This window comes from Amphiura filiformis, chromosome 12, assembly GCF_039555335.1.
Source record: "Amphiura filiformis chromosome 12, Afil_fr2py, whole genome shotgun sequence".
In the NCBI taxonomy this organism is placed as follows: Eukaryota; Metazoa; Echinodermata; class Ophiuroidea; order Amphilepidida; family Amphiuridae; genus Amphiura; species Amphiura filiformis.
The window spans coordinates 35,976,319-36,001,811 of NC_092639.1; the positions used below are offsets into that span (position 1 = coordinate 35,976,319).

Genomic DNA, 25,493 nt, shown 5'->3' on the forward strand with positions numbered 1-25,493 from the left:
TTTGAACGTAAGGGAGGACAGTTTTTATGGTCTACTTAGCTCAGCAATGCTCTGCTGTCTTCGATAGCGCATTGTATCGGAGAGGTACCTGGCTTTTATCGAAGCCCAAACCCATAAAAGCCTGTAGCACACTCTGTCAGACTCCGCTCAATTGTACACTATGCTCCGATACAACGCGTTGACCAAAATATCGATTGAATCAATTTTACGACCATGCATGAATTATCAACCACTTGAAACCCAATTACACCACTTTGTGTAAACATAAACTTACACACATTATTGACTTTCTATTGACCGGAGACATGACCCCAGACATGCTTATTTAATGACCACTTGAGAAGGTGATGAATGGGTCGTTATGTACTTACTGAACACAAAGGAAATTGATTATGGTTTTACCATCGACCGTGTTTATAATCCTGCTGCTCTGCTGAGCGCTCCGATAGATATCAGCAAACTCGTATACTGTTCGCTTGTTCCTATCGAACGCTCAAGCGTACATGAACCATTATCGAAGACAGCAAAGCATTGCTGAGCTAAGTAGACCATAAAAACTGTCCTCCCTAACACTCATTTAGCTTAATCGCGTCTGTAGTTTTAATAATCACAACTTCATATTAACTTTTTCTATTACAAATGGCATTGCCTTTCCAGATTACTTCATCTTAATATTTAGGCCTATATTTTTATTCAAACTTCAGATATTTATTTATGACAATAAAAAACAAAGGCAACAAAACTAAATGACCTTGGGATAGGCGAAAACAGAGATGAAAACCGAATCCGGACAAAATACTCTGAAATTCCTATCCGGCCCCCGTAGGCGACCAAGCGAAGAAGCTCCAAGGTCAATCACGCGGAATTTTGATTTCTAAACACGTAGCAAAGGGAATTTATCAAATTGGACATAATGCCCAATAGGTAAATCACATTTGTCTGAAAAGGCAGAGCCAGAGGGTAGCATATCGAGCATATAACAGTATTTATTCAGAGGGTGGCATACATGTTTAGTTACAAAGATCTATTCGGCATTCAGCAAAAATCAAAGATAGAATGGATGACTAAATGAAAATCACTGCTCAAGTATAGACATATGTGATGCGATCAAGCAAAATCAGTCGGAACTCGGAAATATTAAATTTTCAGTTTCTTATAGGATAGTAAAAAGCATTTACAATGCTGCATTTTTTCAGAAACTCCCATTGAAATCGAACAACCAGTTCAAAAGATGGGAGTTGAATTGTTTCCAAAACAATAGGAAACAAAAAGAAATACTTCCTTTGTTTGGCTATATCTCAAAATCAATATTTCCAAGTTCCGTCTGATTTTGCTTGATCGCATCACATGTGTGTCACACATGATGGGCATAATTCTGATTATTTAATAGATGACAGTCGATAGTTTAATATTTAGAATGCCTAGATCTCATAATATGCATTCACTTTGATCCAATGACCAATCCTCTTGATGCTGCTAGTGCGAGTTGCTAATCCTTTTGTCTTCAAACAATGCGATAAAGTATATGAATAGTTTCTCATAATTTTAAATTTTAAATTACACGGTTACTAGTCCGGTATCTACGGGAATTTAATTTAATTTAATGATGACCCCCACAGTTTCTTTGGCCACACAGGGGCCAAAAATTAAAAACCTGCTCCGATTTCAACGAAAATGGTCTCAAATTGCTCGTCATGTAAAAACATGTCAAAGAAGGAATCGTTTGCAATGTCTAAAATGCTGGGCCAATAAAGATCAATCTCCATTACAGCCTATTGACCACAATCTATGTTGTGATGTTTCCTAGGTAAAGAAACATCCTACATGGTTACAACTAATCCTTATTTGACTTAGTTTTTAAATGACAAGCAATTTGAGATCAATTTCGTTGAAATCGGAGTATTTTTAATTTTTAATTTTTGGCCAGGAAATATTTTTGTTGACATCTTGAATGTGTTATACTTATAGGATCATAAAAGGAAGATAAAAAGTTTGGTAGAGTCCTATGGGGCCATCATTAAATTCCCGTAGATACCGGACTATATTTGAATTCAAAAGATCTCTGGTTTGATGCCATGGAACGGAAGCAGGATCATCGGGTAGAGAGTAGTAGCATCCTCAGGTTCGTCCTGTTGCTGTTTTCGATCTGTCCACACCGACAAAAAAAGCGATAGGCAAAATTCAAAGGTCATGCGTGTATACATGGTATCTGACATGGTATATTCACAAACGAAAATGGAATCAAGTCGATCTAAATATTCATCGTGTCTAATGGCAAAAGATGTAGGTTAAAACTTCAATGAACTTTCATAATGCATTATTTTGTGCAGAGCATCAGAACATTTAACTCCAAATACAATTTTCAGGCAAAAAAGAAATACTAAATACAATAATTGTGTTTCATTTATATAACAATACTTCCCACATGTCTGGCTTACCTTTGTTAAAATCCTAATGGGAGGTGATGACACGTACTTATGTTTGGCTCATATTACCTGTGATGTGTATAAATATGTTTTAAATAACATAAATATATCATAATAATAAACAAGATATTTATAAAGCGCCATTATTGCCAAAGGATGCATGGTACTAGGAAGAGGGGGACAACAAGAAATTAGATAAGGTGGGTTTTGACATTCTTGAAATAACTGGTGGTATTAGCGCTCCTGATGACATTAGGAAGTTGATTCCAAAGGTGGGGATAGCAATAGCGATGGAGAAAGTCGCTACAAGCATGCTTGTAATACGTAAGACATGGACAAATCTTTTCCAGTGACATTTACACCCTTTCTTGACGATATGTTAATTGTGAGTCTTATTGTATATTATTAGAATTTTAATATCTGGAGAATCTTGAACAATTTATGATTATTTTGCAAGTGATAGATCATCTCACCGAGCTATAACAAAATAGCAAAATATTTGTGGAATTTAATGTAATATAAAGTGTTTTTGGTCTGTTCTGTAGAATTGTTCATAAACTGGCCTCAAAAAGAAACTTATTTTTCACAAGGTCATATCTTAAAATCCTCTCCATAAAAATGAACCAAAATCACACACAGGATTACTTCAATACTCCACTCAAAAACACATGTCAGTAACCATGCACTGACACGGAACAGCTTCCGGAGTCCAGGAAGGTGTTGCATGTCAGTGCATTTTGCTGTTGTGTCAGTTGGACAACTGTTTGGTTACTGACCAGTGTTTAGAGTAGAGTATTGAAGTAATCCTGTGTGCAATTTTTGTTCATTTTATGGAGAGGATTTTAAGATATGACCTTGTGAAAAATTCCGGGGAAAAAGTATGAGTTTCTTTTCTATCTACAAGCGTATATGCTTATGAATGTGTGTGGGGTTCGACAAAAGAGACAAAAAGGGTAGACACCCTCTACAAAAACATTAATAGACTTATCTTACTATTATACGTTTGTACAGTGATATAGTTGGTCAAACTCCAATATTTTGATGGAGGGTGTCTGTCCGTTTTCCTCCAGCCGTAAAATGTACCAAAGTACACTAAAATCAGGTAGCCATCAACACCAACACCAACACCAACACCATCGTACTGAAATGACAAATGACGCAAGTTGCAGGGTGAGTATTTTGTTGTTCTCAAATGCCAGAAATACATGAAAAGCATCCAGCACTGTCCATTTGATCACAATGACATATCGTCAGCCTGCTACGGTAATTGCCCAAGTCATTTTTTTTAATTGTATAATCTTTGCACAAGAACAAATAATCCGAAATAATTAGGGTGATTACATTACTGATGCATGCTTGAACCACATTTTGTTCTTTGTTCTCAAAATTATAAAAAAAATGACTTAGGCAATTAGCGTCGCAGGCTGACGATATGAAGGATATTATTGGTCACCTACATGTATAACACTTACAAATAAACAAATAAAAGTGCATCATGCCATAAACGTCATTTTAAATAAGCTAAACACTAACCTCGTTCACTACTGTATTTTTCTACTTTCAGCCTTCTGTTTAACATAACGTTCCCTCTCTGCAAAATAAGTAAAAAAATCAATCTTGAGAAACACTACTTTATTAATTAGCCATACTATATACACTCGGGCCATCCGTATCCTCCTGTGAGTGATATTTTACACTTATTTACGCTTTTGTGTTTTCCTGTTCAGTCTTCCATACATTGAAAATTACATTACTGTATTACTATTCCTCACCCAGCATTGAATACAGTCGAATTTGGTATTAAGATTCTTGAATAAGTATTACTTGCAACAGGTACCTAAAAATGAAACAAAGTACAAAGTACAAAGGTGAAATTAGTCCACAAATATGAAATAGAGAGCTATAAATTATCTGTCAGATGCTTACCTTAACTGAACTATGGTGTTGCATAATTATCTTGTTGTATGATCATGCTCTACGTAATCAGATGGAACCAGGTGTATTGCTAATGTCCTGTTCTTAAACTATGGGCTGAAATACTCACGTGTATATAATTGTCTGCATACGAGTATTACCGGCCTACATGTAAAAACAAAAGCCGGGTGAAAAAGGCTGAATCGATGACATATCCATAATTTATGCGTACAAACTTGATGTTCAGGTTGTAAGAATTCATCTGCAGTTTTCCATAAAAACATGCCATACATGGTTTCCAGCTGGTAAAAAAGACAAACACTAAATTTTCCCACCAAAAATAAAATCTGTGTATACACCTTTCATAATTTTCTTACCTGTTGAAAAAAATCTGTTCTCATTTTTCCCCTTTAATATTACATACATACTACACTATATCTACGTTACATCTACGCTACAACTATGCTACAGCTACGCTAACCAATACGACGGAACGGAAATGTAGAAACACACGTCCCAGTGGGCACAACTGACGTTGAAATCAGGTTGAAGGACGTCGAAATCAGGTTGAATTCACGTTATATTTGCAAACGGACTTCACCCTGATTTCAGTCTCCGTAATTTTTTTCATTGAAAGTTGGTTGAAATCAGGTTGAAATTTCAACGTTGTATCAACGTTGAAATTTAGATTACAACTAACCTCTAGGTTGAAATCGGGTTAGATTGCCCAAGGTACACTTTCAGTATATAACAGACCTATAAATTTGTACCTTTTGTAACTCATTTTTTCCATTTCACAACAAATATTTAAGAAATAAAGGGTAATGCATTATCCTTTACACCCAAATGTGTCCGAGGCAGTAAAAAACAAGGACACATTCTATTACCACAAAATAGTGCGATTTAAAGAGAAAATGTCACATTTTTGCCCAAATATTTGAAGGTGTTTACCTCAAGGTGACAGCATGTATTGCGGAAATATTGAACGCGTAACCAAGCGTAATGCGTAGAATTTATATCGGCGGTAATGTATTACATCGCTCAATGTTCGTTGCCCTGACCACTTTATTGTTAATTAAGGTTTTCACGTGATGCTTTTCAACAAATCACAGTGCGCGATTTTACACGAGATAGCCGTATGTATTTTCATTTTCATTTTCATTTTCATTTTTCATTTAAGTTTCAACAATTTTCCATATTGTCAAACCCCTTCCCCTAATTTTACAATCTGTGCAATGTTTTTATGCAAACTGTTAAATCTTGAACTTTTCTTCGCTTCAAACTTAATCAACATTATTTGGAGGTTTATATTTATGATGTATTGTATTGTATGTATTGCCTAATTAATTCTTTGTATATTTGGATGTTTTTGTTTTGTTATGCAAGACCATGTGCAGTTTGGTCTTCATGGTCTTCGGAAAGACCGTCGCCATTAGGTGTTGGGTGCGGCTCCCCCGTCTATCCCTAAAAGAGAAAGGGAGAGAGAAAAACAGGAACGACAAATGGGGGAAGAGGCTGGGAGAAACGGGAGAGTGGTGTGAATATAAGATGCCGATGAGATTTGTCTCTCACATCATATGAAAGAGAAAGAGGGGATACAAATTACAATAAGCCACAATAGCAACGTGACATCAACCGCAGAATGTGACAGAATGTGTCATCAACTGAAGGACACTTACCAAAACTCTTGAATAAAATGTCGATACTTTTCAGAGATCTCCGACAGCTACTAAACATCAAATGCAGATCTGTATTCAACAACCAAAGACACCAACTGGACAAAGAAAATAACGAAAAACGATGCCTGTCATGGTCAGGACAACCTACTTAGATTGCCAGAAGACACACCAGCCAGAAAAGCCATGACAGAATATCTGCGCAAAATAAAAAGCCTTGAGGAAAGCCAAAAACTACTTGGATGTCTTTGATCACCATGCATGTGCCCCCCTCTATAGCTCTCTATGTGGCAGCTATGCCTAAAGAATACAAAAATCCGGGTAAAAAATACAAATTCTACATTCTTTAATACCATGTGCCCCCTCTATGTGGCAGCTATGCCTAAAGAATACAAAAATCCGGGTAAAAAATACAAATTCTACATTCTTTAATACCATGTGCCCCCTCTATGCGGCAGCTATGCCTAAAGGATAAAAATATGGTAAAAAATACACACTTCAGTAAGACAGGGTTCAACATTTTTGATCATCATGTGCCCCTCTATGCGTCAGCTATGCCTAAAGGAAAAAAATACACACTTCATAAGACAAGGGTTCTGCATTCTTGATCACCATGTGCCCCCTCTATGCGGCAGCTATGCCTAAAGGATAAAAATATGGATACAAAGTACATACTTCATAAGAAAAGGCTTCTACATTATTGATCACCATGTGGCCCGTCTATGCAGTAGCTATGCCTAAATAAGATTTAAAAATATGGAGAGACGTCACTAAAAAACAAATGCGAGTATTTAACATCAAATACATTTTGATCAGTAATCTGGAGTTAAAATACAGACGTAAAGTTTCATAACGTCAGCCTGCTGCGCTTTTTGCCTAAGTCATTTTTTTGTATTTTTGAGACAAAGTACAAAATATGGTTCAAGCATGCATTTAAACATATTTATTCACCAATCTTTGCCCAAGAACAAATGATAATGATACAATGAAATTGAATAATCCGAAATAATTAGGGTGATTAGGTAACTGATGCATAATTGTACCACATTTTGTTCTTTGTTCTCAAAATCACAAAAAAAATGACTTGGGCAATTAGCGTAGCAGGCTGACGATAACCATGATAATGTACCAACCCCTAACATATTTCTGCCTGTGCACCAAAACGCTCAAATACAGGCTGTATCAAAATAACTGATACCCATCAAGTTTGATGTCATTGAAAAGCTGCCTCTTCCAGATGCAACATTGAATACCAGCAGTTTACAACTCGCTATTGAGACGCCTTGCACCATCTGACGGTGGTGAGTCTCAATAGGACATCCAACAGCGTCCACATAATATTTGTTAGGGCTGAAGAATGTCGAACAGACAGAATGCTACCCAAAGATTCGTTCAATTTTGGATAATCTTGAATGTTCAAATGTCCAGAATGTATTGTTATGACTTGTTATACAATTAATCTACTAATTCATGTAATTATTTGGTTTGTTTATGTCGAATTTTAATGTGAGACTCATCTATTATCAATGAAAACTGATGGGTACCAATCATTTTGATACAGCTTGTACCTTGAGCTAATTGTAAATCCATTCATTTGTGATTTTGTGAAAATCGCACGTTTGTAAGATTTTTTAGCCAAAACTATTTTTAGCTGTGTTTTGTAAACAGCCAGAAGTTCCCAATATGGCGAGGGCGCACTCGCATTATAACGTCATACCGGAGCGATATGTGGAGGAGCAGGTTTGATACTGATTTTGGTATCACTGCAGGCGGCACAGGAAGGGCGACCGTGACGTACGAGGCTGGCGAAGATACAGGGCTGACAGCCCCATTCAAAATACACGGTTAGCAATTACAAATGGAAAATGTACATACTTGCAGTGGGGTACTTTGCAGAACCCCGACGGTTTTAGAGTAAGATAATTTTGCTTTGACACCACATAACAAATTTAGAATTGTTTGTGAAGATTTCATGATTATGTGTTAATCCAATGGCGACCTCAAAATTGGCGATATCGCTTCCATCACCGCCTGGTATCACTGGATAGAGGATAACTCAGGATATCCATTCCTATTCCTTAGTACTACATAAAACAGTATGCGGGGCTTTGGTATAGAAATCAGAGGGGGTTGGTATACATGTCGCCGTAAACCTCGTCAGTAAGACAATGGTTAAAACGCCTTCTTGTTAACATTAAGCCTTTCTGAAAGAAAAAAACTTGTGTGAATGTGTTGTCGGTGTGTACGTTTATCATGGCGGTATGCAGAACTCCGTGGCTCTCCTACTCTGACGTATTGATAAAGAACACTGCAACTATTAAAGCGACGGAAAACCATGTTCTACGGGCGGGCGGGCCTTTCAAGTACAGTCGGTCGGTCGGTCGTGTTTTGACCATTAAAAATCCGATTAAAAAACCGTTTAAAATCATCCAAAAATCGTTAACAAAATGAATTTTGTCACTAGCTTCGATCGCGTTTTAATTCAAAATAACGGATTTTATGTACATACAGGAAAAAAAATAATAAAACCCCAAATATGGGTCGGTCGGGCCCAGCTCCAATTGAAACTCACGGCTCCTCAAACGAATTTTTGTAGTTACTACAACCGGATCGGGCCCGTAGAACAGGGTTTTATTTGTGTCGGCAGGCCACATCAACAGTAAAAACAAAACAAAGTATTAAAAACAACAAACAGGACAAGCAAACAAAACAAAACACGCAAAAACTAACAAGTAAACAAACAAACAAGCACGCAAAACAAATATATATATATATTTATACAAAGTAATGAACTAAAGTTTCTTCAGAGAGTGCTCAACTTTAAGTGTAAAGAGGAGACAGCAGTCTTCTTGAAACAAGTTTGTAGGATATGAATAAAATTTAATGAACTGATCCATCTGTATATTTATTTATATATATTTATATATATTATCAAAAAATATATAGATCAAAAATCTTTTTTGATGTGCATAAGGCCTAGGCCTCATAACGTTTCCTCTTGTATAGGCCTATATAAAGGCCTATATTTAAAACTTGCATGGTTGCCGGAACTGAAATGCGGATAATTAAAAAATTGGGATGTGTAAAAAATTATCCTCCTCCCAAGTCCCACCCACCCTCCTAAGCCTGTTACACCAATGTCTGCTCTCTTACACGTATGTAAATAGGTTTATGCAATAAAACAAATGTAGCATTTTTAAACCCTACCTATAAAGAAACTATAAGAAAATTATTGAAAAAGCATGGTTTTATATTTTATTATTATTTGAATGATTAATAAATCACCCCGGGGTAAATCACTTACTGTAGACGTTGAGCATGCGCACTGATCAGAGCCGGTAATCTGTTGAATCACGCTGTCTTGTTGAGCATGGCCAACATGGGACGGACAGTGACAGACATACATGTAAAACAGTCATTGATGTACTCACTTTGTCCTTACTCATACTAGTCATAGTCATAGCATAGGGTGGAGGTTCAGTTGATGAAACCAAAGGGAGCCCTCCTGCAATTTGAAAAGGTTATCTTACCTGCTACCAGGGGTAGCGCTATCTTTCACCATGGGGTCATAGGCACATTCTTGTAGCTTTTGGCGCACAAAATTACCATTTAGAGGTTGTTTTGTTTTGGATCCATAATTTTTAAAAATGTGCAGTTTTGACCCCTTGTTTGAAAACTTAGCGCTACCCCTGTCTGCTACCCTTTGTAAACTGCTGCAGTCTTTTCTCGTGTTTTTTGGTCCAGGATCCTCGCTTCTGAAGCAAATTTTGACAAATATAATTTTTTAATTAATTACACTATTTTTTATCACAAGAAATTTAGTTGAAATCTCATGAATAATTTGATGGAACTTTTAAAATCCCAATTGAAATTTATAAACAAGCCCCCTGCAAAAATGTGTGCCCACCGGGGTTTGCCTCGAGTAGTTTTCCTGCCCGAAGAGAAATGGAAATCATTAAAGACTGGGGCTTAATTAAAGGAGCATATCAAAATAACAGATGTGGAAATAGGAGTATAAACTGACCAGTAGATACCAGTTGTAGTCCTACTGTATATGGCATATTGGATGGCCTAGGGGAAAGTTAGCCCATATTTGCACGACTATCCTTGCCTTCAAAGTGAAACATACTCATGTTACCCTCTGGCCATGGGCTGGCTTTGTGTACCCAGGGAAAGATGACATTCCAATATGCGCCTTGAACGCTGCCCAAAAAAAAACGCAATTCACTAATCGTACAGCCCAAGGAAATCATAAACACTACCGCACACATAATAATTACTTTGTCAGCAGAGATACTAAAATAAATACCCGGGATCGATACACGTGAATTTGCTATGCACGAGTTTGATATACCGGGGTAGAAAATGATGAATATCTCCCGTAAATGATTTCGTATAAAGAAACCAGATGTGGTTCCTTGCACTTGAATATATATTTTGAACAGATATGATAGTCGTTAGCTTGCGTCTTGAGAGAGTAGCTTGCGTCTTGAGTCAAAAACTGACAATAATTCTGATTTATATGTGCCGAATTATATAGCGCAGTGTATAGGCCAATCGTGGAGGTAATCTAAAAGCATATGACCTATAGCGTACCATGGTCGACTGACACACTATTAAACAGGTCGATACAAAATAGCCATGCGTGGCGGTGGATTAAACCTACCATGGCGATTTCTGCCATGAAGATATCGGGGCGATGACACTGAACCGTCTTAACTAAAATACCGGTGGGAGTCCAGCTACAGCTCCCGAGTGCAGATCCGTCGGAATACGCTTTCGCTGTCGTAGTGCACGTTAGTAACCATGCATTGGTTACTGCTCCAAGCCTGTGAATTTTTTGTGTTGTGATCATTTCGATCAGTGGTTCGTACGACAGCGAATACGGAATAAATGCTAACCTCACCGTGACATCATCCAAGCAGCAAAGTTCATTTCACATTGAAAAAGCGTTATCCGACGGATCTGTAGTGGACCATTCTGATAGTGTGGACACTCTTCACTTGTAAATCATCAAGTTTCGATATCTTTTTGCGTTGGAAAAGAAACCACGTGAATAGAGTTCCCTCTCAAGGATGTCTTCTCTCTAATTTTACCTAGAGGCCTCATTTGAAGCGGTTCATCCTCCTGAGCATTCGGATACCTTTTTATGAAAATCTGTTAAAAAATGAGCGAGTGTGGGCAAAAGCAATCACTAAGTAGGGGTATTTACCCCACCCCCTCTTTTTTCCATATTTACAATCAGTCTAAGTCTTTTAAATGACCTTATGTATTTATTTACATGGTTTAGAGGTCTGGAAGTTCATTTAGAAATTTTGTTTACTAGGTTTAAATTCTAATGGGGTTTACGATACGAGTCCCTCCCCCTAATCCGCATCCCCTAATCCACAACCGCCCTTTTAGACATTTCATTTCAAACGTCATGAAAATAATTATAAATTATCTTAAAACATGATCAGAGAAGATGTAAGAAAGATAAATTTGCCTCAATTTAAGACTAATTGAATCTTCTGAAGTGAAGGAATATGCTGGGGAAGTGATGTAATAATTTTTGATTATATCGCCAGGCAGTACAAGCAGGTTGCACTCTTACAGGTGCGAATGATCAGGGGTGACCAGCATATATTTACCCATATCCCAAATACCTCACTCTGCTCTAACTCCTATTCTACTAAATAATAACTCGTCATTAAAAAAATAATTACATGCTGCTGGAATACGGACTTTTACTTGTCGTTTTCCGTACTTAGGCCATAGGCGGCTGAACCGGGGGGCCAGGGGGGACAGTGGCCCTCCACTTTTTTTGACCGGGGGCCTGCCCCCCCCCCCCACACTTTTAACCCATAATGTGCTGAGTGTAACATGTCTGGGTGAACATAAATAATCAAATCTCTATTCTAGACCCTAAACATGCTTACTTTCTTAAAAGAAAGTGTAAAAATGATGCACGAAATGGCTTCAATTGGACCTTCATTTTGCAAAATTTTCCAACTCCCCTGTGTTAATACACAGTGTGTAGGCCTATGGATAAACAAATTCCCCTTTTCGCTAAAAGTAGGGATGACCAATGAACCATCAACTTGATTAGAACACTCCCATAGACATGCAGGGAGCTCAACTGTGCACTGCTTGCACATACATTTCTAAATTGATCTCATTCTTTTATTTTTCAATATTTTTCTGTAACATTTGGGGAAGTTACTGCCAATTATATTTTGTAACTATCTTGCAAATTACAGCAACATAACTTATTTTGTTTTTCTGTAAGTGCGAGTCAAAATTGGTCCATCGCCACAGTGCGCTTAATTGCCAGTGGCTGAGTTTAGCACTGCTCAAGAATGGCACAAAATATTCAAATCAGTAAGATCAGGTGAAAAACGTGGCCTACTGAGCTGTAATTTGGCAGAGTTACCAGTAATACCTCTATCATACCCTCTGTAAAAAGGTTAAAAAATTGAACAAGTAGATCTCGAGTTACAAATTAAATCATCAGCTTCCCTTTGGAATTTTTATATTCCTTTCAAATCATGTTAAGAAGACACCTTTCTGAACATAAATGTGAAGTTTCGTGCTCATTCGATGTATTGTTCACCTGATCTTAACCCTAAACGTTTTCTTATATTTAGGCCTATAACATCTACAACTTGCTGCTGGCTATACCTTGTTTAGGACTTTCAAAAGAAGTACCTGAATGTGCAACCATAACTGTTTCAAAATAGCCCGCGATAGTCATGCAGGTAACTCCGAGGTCAAGCATTGAATTGGTTTGAACAAAGATACTCATAATGTATTGAGTGCTACTTTGGTTTGAATGAGGAATACTACAGGAATACACATGAGCATGATGAGGATAATCTCTATTGTTGTGAATGAGTCAATGACCTTCAAAACTTAAGATTTTGTTTACATACACCTACTAATTGGTCATATTAAACCCAATAACATTGAAATTCTTGGTTGTGAAAAAAAGTTCACCTACTTAGTGCAATTTTGATTTTGTGCCATATCGGCTATCTTGGATGATTTTTGGCAAATGTCCTCTAAATGCATGATTTCAATGCCTTGGTTTGAAAAAATAAGTTATGCCAGTGACTAGTAAAGTGCTTGTTCATAAAAAACCCCTTGATACTTTCACAATATGCTTGTTTCATGTTTGCAAATATGTTAAAATAAAGAAATATATAAAGGTAAATATATGCTTATGCCAATTTTGCTCCCAACTGCTATTTTTGGACCTTGTCATTTTATTTCGTTCCAATGACCGGTCAGAATGGGAAACTTTGATAATTCATAATTCGAAAAGTTTTTGACCGATTTTGACCATTTAACCACCAAAATACTTCTGTTGATTAGTTCTACTCATAAAACAATCTTTTGTAGCAATAGGGTCAACATGAAATTTTGATGGTTATCCCTACTAAAAGCAATGATTTATTCAATAATAGTGAAAACATATCCACGAATGGCTTCAATTTGGGCCTTCATTTGACCCATTTTCGGATTTTTCAAACTAAAATTGTTCACAATAATAGTGCCAGAATAGTCCACCAAATGGCTTCAATTGGGCCTTCAGTTTGCAAAAGTTTATCTCTCACTTCTGAGGGGGGCGCATCCCCCCTCAGACACCTCCTTGCTTTCGCCCTTTTTTCTGCTTTGGACACCCGACATTTAATATTTACAGCAATAATTTATACAGTTAATAATAGTGAGAACTTGTCCACCAATGGCTTTAATAGCTTCATTTCACCAATTTCCGGCTTTTTCAAACTCAAATTGTACACAATAATAGTACCATAATAGTCCATAAAATGGTTTCAATTGGGCCATCATTTTGCAAAAGTTTCTCACTTCTCAGGGGGGCACATCCCCCCCCCCCTCAGATACCCCCCTGCGTCGCGCAACGCAATGGCCGCGCCTCGGAAAATGATGTTTAAGGTTTAGGACTAAACCACATCAACAGCAAAAACAAACTAGCTAGCAAAAACTAACAGGTAAACAAACAAACAAGCACGCAAAACAAAATAATATATATATAGGCCTCAAAACGTTTCCACTTGTATAGGCCTACCTCGAGCAAGTAAAAATGCCAACGTCCATTACGATTGCACATTCGCTATAGGTACGTCCATCCCGTTCAACCACAAGCCACATTCTAAACATGCATAAATACTAGGATGCCCATGGTTGACAGAACAAAACAATCTTTTCAAACAGAAACAGAAAACAGGTGTTAAACAAAAAGATGAATCAATGGGCGACCTTAATCTCAATACGCCCAGGAGGGTGAAAGTGCATATAGGAACAACGCCAAAAACTACGTCACGCCGGTCACGCTATTGTTCGACTTAAACGACATCATTCGCCATTTTGTAAATATTAACGCATGATCGTTGCTTTGAAGTTTCCACCGGATAGTCTGTGGATAGCGCAAGAGCATGCTTTGACCATGCGCAAAAAATGAATATCATGAAGATGTTTAAGATTGATTCTTAGATGTTTCAAAAATTACCGTCATATTGCATAGATTCATCAAAGAATGGTTTGAAGTACTAACCTTATTTAGTAATTTTAAAAATCAGGAGAATTTTACAAAATCAATGTTTTTACCTGTCGGTATTACAACTCGTGAAACACATTAGTGATGTGCCTGGGTGACCTAATCTACTAACCTTTAACGTTTCCTCTATGAACTCTAACCCTCCTGCAATATGGCGCCTATTGTCTAGAGTTAAACTACATCTTTCGGTGTGTTACGTAATACTACGATGCCTATCCCATTATATCGATCCCTGATACGCCGTAGAAGTGACGTAGATAATCGGATTAACTACCACAGATGAATACAATTTTGACTATACCGCCCTGCACTACAACGTTCACGCGGTACCGATGCATTGAACCATAGATGTCAAAGAAAAGCTAATCACTCGCACCTGTAAGATAAGTATCTTTCAAAAGAGCGTTATTGTATTCAATCTATGTTTGCTGACATACACAGGTGATTAGTGCAATCTGCTTGTAGTGCAGGGCGGTCTATTCAAAAATTGAATTCATCTATTGCTATGGTAGTTAATCCGATTATGACGTCACTTCTACTGAACGGGTGATTCTATTTGAAATCTACATTCCCTCTGTGGGAGATTAACATCATGTTTTCCATGTGGTATAATGGATTTTAACTGGAATACCCCAATTTGAAGCTAAAGTCACGGCATTTCTCAATATGAGGCTATGACAAAAAAATGCCAAAATTATACACATGACTACAATCAAATGCAAATAAAATAGATAAATAAAATAAGGTAAAATGAAATGAATTAAAACAAAATTAAATTAAATTAAATTAAATTTTTTTTAAATTAAAAATATTAAATTAAATTAAATTAAATTAAATTAAATTAAACTAAATTAGATTAAAATGAAATAAAAAAAAAGCAAAACCTGAAATCTTTCATTTTTTATTAGTTCATGATATTGTTTGTTCGTTCGTGCATTCTTTTGTCTGAGAAATTACCCAGTTTTATTTTTTCCCAATTTTTGTAGTTGTTGAACTTGATATCGGCAGTGAAGAACTACTTGCTATCAACACTCATCAGTAGATACACAATCAATGCATGGTTCGCATTTCTCTAACGTTTGCTCTGATTTGTTCTCGATATCGGCATGAAAGCGCATTGATGAACTACCTGATATCAGCAGTAGATAGCGCATTGATGAACTACCTGATATCAGCAGTAGATAGGGCATTGATGAACTAACTGATATCAGCAGTAGATAGCGCATTGATGAACTACCTGATATCAGCAGTAGATAGGGCATTGATGAACTACCTGATATCAGCAGTAGATAGGGCATTGATGAACTACCTGATATCAGCAGTAGATAGCGCATTGATGAACTACCTGATATCAGCAGTAGATAGGTCATTGATGAACTACCTGATATCAGCAGTAGATAGCGCATTGATGAACTACCTGATATCAGCAGTAGATATAGGGCATTGATGAACTACCTGATATCAGCAGTAGATATAGGAGATTGATGAACTACCTGATATCAGCAGTAGACATGGTAGATAGCGCATTGATGAACTACCTGATATCAGCAGTAGATAGGTCATTGATGAACTACCTGATATCAGCAGTAGATACGGCATTGATGAACTACCTGATATCAGCAGTAGATAGCGCATTGATGAACTACCTGATATCAGCAGTATATAGCGCATTCATGAATTTCTTGCTATCATCAGTCAGTTGATACCATCTATGGCGCAGCTAAGAGGTACTTGCTGTCACAAGTAGAATCCTCTTTGATGAACTACTGGCTATCAGCAGTAGAATGCTCATTGATGAACTTCTGGCTATCAGCAGTAGAATGCTCATTGATGAACTACTGGCTATCAGCAGTAGAATGCTCATTGATCAACTTCTGGCTATCAGCAGTAGAATGCTCATTGATGAACTACTGGCTATCAGCAGTAGAATGTTCATTGATGAACTACTGGCTATCAGCAGTAGAATGCTCATTGATGAACTACTGGCTATCAGCAGTAGAATGCTCATTGATGAACTTCTGGCTATCAGCAGTAGAATGCTCATTGATGAACTTCTGGCTATCAGCAGTAGAATGCTCATTGAAGAACTACTGGCTATCAGCAGTAGAATGCTCATTGATGAACTACTGGCTATCAGCAGTAGAATGGTCATCAATGAACTACTGGCTATCAGCAGTAGAATGCTCATTGATGAACTTCTGGCTATCAGCAGTAGAATGCTCATTGATGAACTACTGGCTATCAGCAGTAGAATGCTCATTGATGAACTACTGGCTATCAGCAGTAGAATGCTCATTGATGAACTACTGGCTATCAGCAGTAGAATGCTCATCAATGAACTACTGGCTATCAACAGTAGAATGCTCATTGATGAACTTCTGGCTATCAGCAGTAGAATGGTCATCAATGAACTACTGGCTATCAGCAGTAGAATGCTCATTGATGAACTTCTGGCTATCAACAGTATAATGTTCATTGATGAACTACTGGCTATCAGCAGTAGAATGCTCATTAATGAACTTTTGGCTATCAGCAGTAGAATGCTCATTGATGAACTACTGGCTATCAGCAGTAGAATGGTCATTGATGAACTACTGGCTATCAGCAGTAGAATGCTCATTGATGAACTTCTGGCTATCAACAGTATAATGTTCATTGATGAACTTCTGGCTATCAGCAGTAGAATGCTCATTGATGAACTTTTGGCTATCAGCAGTAGAATGCTCATTGATGAACTACTGGCTATCAGCAGTAGAATGGTCATTGATGAACTACTGGCTATCAGCAGTAGAATGCTCATTGAAGAACTACTGGCTATCAGCAGTAGAATGGTCATTGATGAACTTCTGGCTATCAGCAGTAGAATGCTCATTGAAGAACTACTGGCTATCAGCAGTAGAATGGTCATTGATGAACTACTGGCTATCAACAGTATAATGTTCATTGATGAACTTCTGGCTATCAGCAGTAGAATGCTCATTGAAGAACTACTGGCTATCAGCAGTAGAATGCTCATTGATGAACTTTTGGCTATCAGCAGTAGCATGCTCATTGATGAACTTCTGGCTATCAGCAGTAGAATGCTCATCGAAGAACTACTGGCTATCAGCAGTAGAATGCTCATTGATGAACTTCTGGCTATCAGCAGTAGAATGGTCATTGATGAACTACTGGCTATCAGCAGTAGAATGCTCATTGATGAACTTTTGGCTATCAGCAGTAGAATGGTCATTGATGAACTGGTGGCTATCAGCAGTATATAACGCATTGAAAAACTACTTGCTATCAACATTAGATAGCTCATTAATGAACTATTTACTATCAGCTTACAAATATAAAAATGGTTGGTTTTATTCAACTGAGTATAACTCGGTTTTGGTGTAAACAAATACAGCAATTCTTTCGTTAATTTAGATGACCAGAATCTGCTCTTTTCAATTATATTTTCATTTACAGTAGATTCTTTCTAAATTTTGAAAATTTGTTGCAAAATATTATAATTAAGGGATCTAGAATGAGCGTTTATGGCGTTTCGACAGTATTTTTTGTGGGACATGAGAGCACCTCAGACGTATCGAATTGCATTCTGAATACGAAGCATGTCTTTCTGATATCAAATAATTTTCATTTTTAGAAATTCACGATATAATACAAATTTTATGACAAATTATTAAAATTTGATATTTTCAAATTTTGATATATAACAGTCCTCGAAATAAATTTTATAAATCTAATGATATATTCTTAAAGTGTATGTAGCTGGGAGGAAAAGCCGACGATCAATTGAAAATTTTGACCTTTTATATTGAAGATATGGATTTTTCCCCAAAAGACCTATTTTGTTTTGGTGTTTGGGGGAAAAATCCATATCTTCAATACGAAAGGTCAAAATTTTCAATTGATCGTCGGCTTTTCATCCCACCTACATACACTTTAAGTATAAATCATCAGATTTATAAAGTTTACTTCAAGTACTGTTAAATATCAAAAATATCAATTTTAATGATTTGCCATAAAATGTGTATTACATTGCGAATTTCAAAAATCTAAATTATTTGATATCAAAAGGACATTCTTCGTATTCAGAATGCAATTCGATATGTCTGATATGCTCTAATGTCCCATAATAAATACTGTCCAAACGCTCATACCCCATCCCTTAATGTGTTGACAAAATATGTTGCATAAGATTAATGTATGCCAAAAAATAACAATTTTCACAATATTAAAAAATATTGTTGTATGTGTCTCATATCATATGAAACGTTTTAAAACGTTTTCGCGACATCGACCTATACAGGCCTATAAATCGTAACGATAACACGACATTAATAGGCTTAAATGTTATTAAAAACGAATCAAAAACTAAGTCCAATAACCTCAATTACATAATCATAGTGCAAAATTTGACCTCAAGTTGCAGAGTATGAGTTTGTATACCCAAATCTTCAAAGGATGAATGTACAAATGTATTAGGGTTTAAGAACTGTTCCCATGATAGATGAGCATGTTGTGGATCCTAGTGTATGGTCAAATGTTACCGTCTGTCGAGTTCTAAGACACACGGTAAACTGGTTGAAGGCATACAAAAGTCTGGATTTATTTGGTGTTTTTATAAGTCCATTAATTTTGTATTTTAAACAAAGAATATACGCTCAACATTTTATCCCGTGCTTATCAGAAAACAATAAACTACCTGATATCAGCAGTAGATAGGTCATTGATGAACTACCTGATATCAGCAGTAGATAGCGCATTGATGAACTACCTGATATCAGCAGTAGATAGGGCATTGATGAACTACCTGAAATCCAAGCAAATTGTGGTTTTATTTCTGAGCTGGGCATAATTTTAGCAAAACAATTGCGAAGTAAATCTAGCAAGAGTGAAATTAGAAACTTTTCACAAAGTCATGCCAATAAGGCAGGGATGCAAATTGTGCGGGAGTGGGGAGCACCGCTCCTAGGAAATGAGAGAAATTGAGGAAATAATGCCATGGGAAGAAAAAAGAAAGCGAGGAAAAAGGAGGAAGAGAAAAGAAAAGAGGAGAGGAAGGGGGAAAAGAGGAAAGAAAAAGAAGAGGAGTGATGTACAAAACAATAGGGAAGGGTTGTGAGGCAGTGAAGCTATTGAATGGAAAAGAGGATATCTTTAAAGGCACTGGTTGTGCAAAATCTGAAGGGAATTCACATTATTGTTCAAGAATAAGAGCAAGAAAGAGGAAGGTGTTGGTGTTAGAATATGGAAATGGGATATGAGGAAATTTACAATTCATCACCATAGGAGGTATTCAATGTAATGTAGGAAAAAAGAAGTTGGGTCAAAGCAGGTGGAAACAGGGTACATATCTGAGGAAATATACAGAGAGCCGGCAATCATATCTGAGGAAATTTATAGAGAGGCAGCAATGAGGATTTTATGGGAACAAAAGTTATGAAGGAATTCAGTGTATCAATAATGCCACTGAGAAGAGGACAAATTGAAAAATATTGAGGACATTTTAAAAGAAGAACCATAAAGCACTGAACAAGTTGTGCTCCCTCTGACAAAAAATGAGAGGAAATGGGAAAAAGGAGACTCAGTCACACCAAAATTGACCCCAAACTAGTGTAAAATACCAAATTTTTGCGCGCTGCGCGCGCACATTGTCCTCAACATACTGGTAAAGCCTTTTTGGAAGCTCAAAAGACTTAACATTATAGAGTCACTCTAAAAATACACACTATGTTGACATTCTCAAGTGCAGAATAAAGCTATTTCATGCATGGTATGATTGAGGAAATCTTGAGCCTAAAAACCTTGCTCCTGAGGAAGAAATCACAATTTACAACCCTGTAATAAGGTGCGCCCGCTTAAGGCGGGCGCCCCAAAAGGTTCCAGCGGATTTGAAGCAGCTCATCCTTTTGAGCATTTTGACACCTTAAAAAAATATCGGTTGAAAAATGAGACAGTGCCGGTCAAAAAAGTGCGCATAATTGGCGTTACTTGTGACCCCAAGCTTTTTTTTCATTAGTTTGACGATTATGGGCATTTTCTCTGTTGTTTGTTGGATTCGAATGATTATTAACATGGTTTTGGGATTTTTATTTATTTATTTATTTATTTATCAAATTATTGGGACTGAGCTTGTCATAGACGTAGGCACAAACCACTAAGTTGAAAGCCCATTCCAAACAATCGGTTATAATTTTTTTTTTAATATTTACATTAGACAGTGTACTTCGGTTATATTTATAAATGCGCTTTTATAAATACACACGTGACCACCTCCGCGCTGCCATAACAGCTTATAGACAGTAAGTCTCGAAGTGACCTTCTACATAGCGTGTGATCTTCCTATACATTTGAATGCAAAGGCGGAACAACATGAGACTGATGTGCAGCAAAATTTTCTATTTTGTTTAACTTTGTGATTATATTGTAAACGTTTCAGTCGTTGAATTTGTTTCCCATCGTCAAATACTTTTAATATGTTGTTTTTGATAACATATTACAAATTCGGAATATTGAAAAATGTGTAATAATTTTGCAATTCAATTATTATTTAAATTTGATGATATTTATCTGCAGAGTTCTCTTCATCCCTTTCTGTATAGTGGTCAATGAATGAGGATTTGGTCACGCTTGCTGGTCTTGGTATGTCGTGCCCATGGGTCACGTGCGTATTTATAAATAACCGAAGTACACTGTTAGAATTCGTTTTCTAAGAATGAAAAACATTTCATCAAAACATACCACATTTTTAGGCTTTATTTTTAACAACCACGTGTAAACCGATAGCAAATTCAAAATTTGGCTCAGCTAGTACAGATAGATTGTTGGAGTAATAAGACACTTCTTAACAATATCCTGAAAAACAGATCCAGTTTAAAAGGATATTTCGTGATCAACAGCATCATTCCCCCCACATTTCTCTAAAAAAAGTTGAGATTTGTATGTCACTGGAAACCTCTGGCTGCATAATGTTTATGTTCAAAAAATTTCATGCAGATATATTCGTTAAGCAAAGATATCGTGAAATTTGAATTTCGTTCTGGTATACCAGAACGAAATTACAACACATTGTCTATCGAGAAGTGTAATACACATAATCATGCACAACGCTCTGCAGGGTCTATTGTTCTATTGTTTCCGATTAGAGCGCTGACATATTGGAAAATGTTGCCAATCAATATTCATGAGAGTGTACATTCAACGTCCAGTTTTCGAAATTGGGTGACTTGTGTTTGGCAGGTGTGAAATACATCTGAATGAGCGTTTTAATTACGTAACGAATAAAGGCATTGACATCATCGAATGGCTGCCCAGTGCTGTTATGTGTTTAGTTATTATATAGGCCTATAATAATAATTATTAAATGTATTCATCATTCCTTTCTTTCCCCTTCTCTGTACTTATTCTTTCCTAGGCCTACACTTTATCACTCCCTCGCTCTCCTTGTCCCCTCTCACCCTCCCTCTCTCATTCCCATCATTTTCCTTATATTTCTATTTATTGTCTTTATTATATCTTTTTATTTCTCTCTTCCTCCAGCTCTCTCTCTCATTCTCCATATCCCCTCCCCCCTCTTCCGCCCTCATCCCCTCCCAAGACTTCTCACAGGGGTGAATCTGCCCCTTCCCAACCCCCTCCCCTCTTTGGGTACGCCACTATTTCTATACCAATCTCCTTCTTAAAATAAAATTAACTGGAAATTTCTTAAAAACAACCTTTATAGGCCTATACTTATACTTACATGTATACGTATAGCGATTACCATTATAGTGTAATATATGTGGAAATGGTAGCCTTCATACATTCTAATGTGTAATCGATCAGCAAGAGCATTCAATTTATTTAAATGAAGCACCTAAAGCCAGGTGGGTGGTAAAGATGATTGCATCGACAGCTAAAACCTCCTTTAAAGACTTTAGACCCACACAAGCACACATTTGGGATACATGGATACAATGGTACCACTTTACACATGACTGCCCTTACACATGACTGTATTGTGGTCACTTATTGATACTCGCCTGTTGTGTAGAGCGTTAATATGATGCCGGATCAGTGACCAATTTAATGGCGGAACCCTTTATTCGAAACAATGGTACCACTTTTATGAATAGCCTGTCGCAACTTCTAATCGGCATCAAACGAACAAAATATTATATAATCTATTGCGACTCTATTTCTATTTAAAAGCTCTTTGATCATGCATAACTTGCAAACGCAAAATCGGAATCAACTGAAATATTGGGAATAAGCTTTTTTCGTGGATATCTACTGAAAAATGTCATAAAACAGGTTGCTAGGATCACGAAATACTCTTTTAACATTCCACATTTTCATTTCTTCTTTTGCATGGCAAATTGGTATGGAGAAAGTAAAGTAGTTCATTCCTTGTACGAGGCTGTGTTTGGGCAATCGTTTTTAGCGTACATAATATAATTTACCGTCGCGAACGTCAATAAACCAATCACAAACGTAAGGAATTTAAGGATACCTATGCGATATCATATGCTGTGGTTTCTGATAATTTCATTATTGTTCTCTAGATGAAATGGTGATCGTCATGTGGTATTGTTTTGACAAGATTTTCGGCGTATATTAACTTAATTTACAACCGCGAACATCAATAATAAACCAATGTATGTATTTTTAGAGTATCTGCGTTTGTAATTATGGTATCTCCAGAGGAGTAAGATAAAACAGAGCGCGTACCACCAGTCCAAGTCTCCGCCTCATCCGATAATGAGGGCCGATTGTTCCATGAAATGCGACAGCCGAGACTGCTACGCAATTACCGCGTATTTTCATGGTATATTGCGTAATCGCGAAAGCACGCAACGCTCTATCGCGTATACGCGAAGGCACGCAACGCTGGCGTGATTGTTAGACACGGCACGATGGAACAATCGGCCCTCATGAAAATGGGAGAACTGGTAGCATACAATACACGGGGACTTTGACTGGTGGTACGCGCTTTGTTTATCTTACTCCTCTGTGGGTATCTCATAATAATAATAATTAGTGTGCATGCTCTTTGAAAGTGGTGATCTTGTGGCAAATCGATCAATTAATTAAACAACGAGTGTTTTCACTGCTGCTTACTTAATTTGATTACTGATTAGTTTTTCACTTTCATTATCAATTTCTAACAAAAGTGCAACTCATTTGTGTAAAACAACTCGATCCCTATGCTGCGACAATACAACTCCAACCTTACTGCGACATTAAAAACGCTCACAATCTCAAACGTAAGAATCTGCATCCTTCATTTATTTGATTCGTGTGTATTCTGATGTGTCCACTTAAATATTAGCTTGAAAGTGTAATAAACGTTAATGTTGAAGGTGCGATTTTGGTTTCAAGTAATGGACATTAAAGGGCAGGTCTATTACAAAAACAACATCATATCATTGGCAAGCTAATAATATTATGAGGACAATGAAAATGACTCCTTTTTTGAAAAAATAGAGAGCCATTCCATGTCAACTCCAGGGATGTGCACCGCAGCGCCTCTTCAATTTTTTTCTTTTTCTGTGTGGTGGTAGATATTAATGAGAAAGTAAAATCCTGAAAATTTGAGCTTCATACTCCATTTCGTTTTCCCGTGGCATCCATTTGAAATTTAGGGGGGTCAGTGTAAAAAATGTGTCGCAACGCAAAAGACGATGTTTGGAGGTCCAAAAATGTATAAAGGAACCCCCCCCCCCAACAACAACAACAACTTTGAAAAGTATGTATTTTTACTTTTGGAGTTCTGACCCCCCGAAGTTGGTCCTGGATGGACGAAGTTGAATTTTGAGGGCCCTATATCTTTTAAAGTAAAGGAGTCACAAGTTTTCTGATGCCAGATTTGAATTCTACACAAAAAAGTACCCCAGGAGACATACTTTTCAAAGTTGTTGGGGTTCCCTTTATACATTTATGGACCTCCAAACATCGTCTTTCGCGTTGCGATACATTTTTACGCTGACCCCCCTAAATTTCAAATTGATGCCACGGGAAAACGAAATGGAGTATGAAACTGAAATTTTCAGGATTTTACTTTCTCATCAATATCTACCACCACACAGAAGAAGAAAAAAATTGAAGAGGCGCTGCGGTGCACATCCCTGGAGTTGACATGGAATAGCTCTCTTAAAAAAAAAAAAAGGAGTCATTTTCATTGTCCTCATAATATTATTAGCTTGCCAATGATATGATGTTGTTTTTGCAATAGACCTGCCCTTTAATGTCCATTACTTGAAACCAAAATCGCACCTTCAACATTAACGTTTATTACACTTTCAAGCTAATATTTAAGTGGACACATCAGAATACACACGAATAAAGATCAATACATTTAGAACTCAATCATCTATCATCTATACGCTGGCGAAGTTACGTAATAATCGGATTAATTACCATAGCAATAGGTGAAAACAATTTTGAACATATCGCGCTGCACTACAAGCAGGTTACACTCATCACCTGTGTATGTCTGCAATCACAGATTGAATACAATACTGGTCTTTTCACAGATACTAATCTTACAGGTGCAAGTGATACAATAACTTCAGGTGAGTCAGGTGAAGTATCATTTTACAACCCTCTTTGCTGGTTTAAAGGAACAGTCCGGCACAACTTTATGCCTGTTAGAAAAACAATTATCAAGCACAAATCAACTTAAAATGACTTTAAAAACAAATAAAAACAACAGGCTCTCACCACGCGATATTCAAATTCCCCGGGCACCGAAATTGCATGTGGCAACGAAGACCCAGTAACACAATTAAAGCTGTCGACAATTGAGCACAAATAACCATGACGTCAATTGCCACATATAATTTTGGCGCGGGAATTTTGAATATCGCGTGTTGAGAGCCGGCTGTTTTTATTCATTTTAATGGTCAATATGAGTATATTTTAAATAAAACCCGGTGATTTGTGATT

General features: G+C 37.0%; 1 protein-coding gene across 1 annotated transcript in view; it reads left to right on the top strand.

Annotated features, from left to right (window-relative positions):
• Positions 1–17,365: 17,365 nt before the first annotated feature.
• The window catches only part of LOC140166783 (tolloid-like protein 2), a 34,190-nt gene continuing 26,062 nt past the window's right edge, over positions 17,366–25,493 (top strand). The window contains exon 1 of the mRNA XM_072190274.1: positions 17,366–17,720. Within this exon, the coding sequence (XP_072046375.1) occupies positions 17,366–17,720 (355 nt within the window). The remainder of the gene's footprint in view (positions 17,721–25,493) is intronic.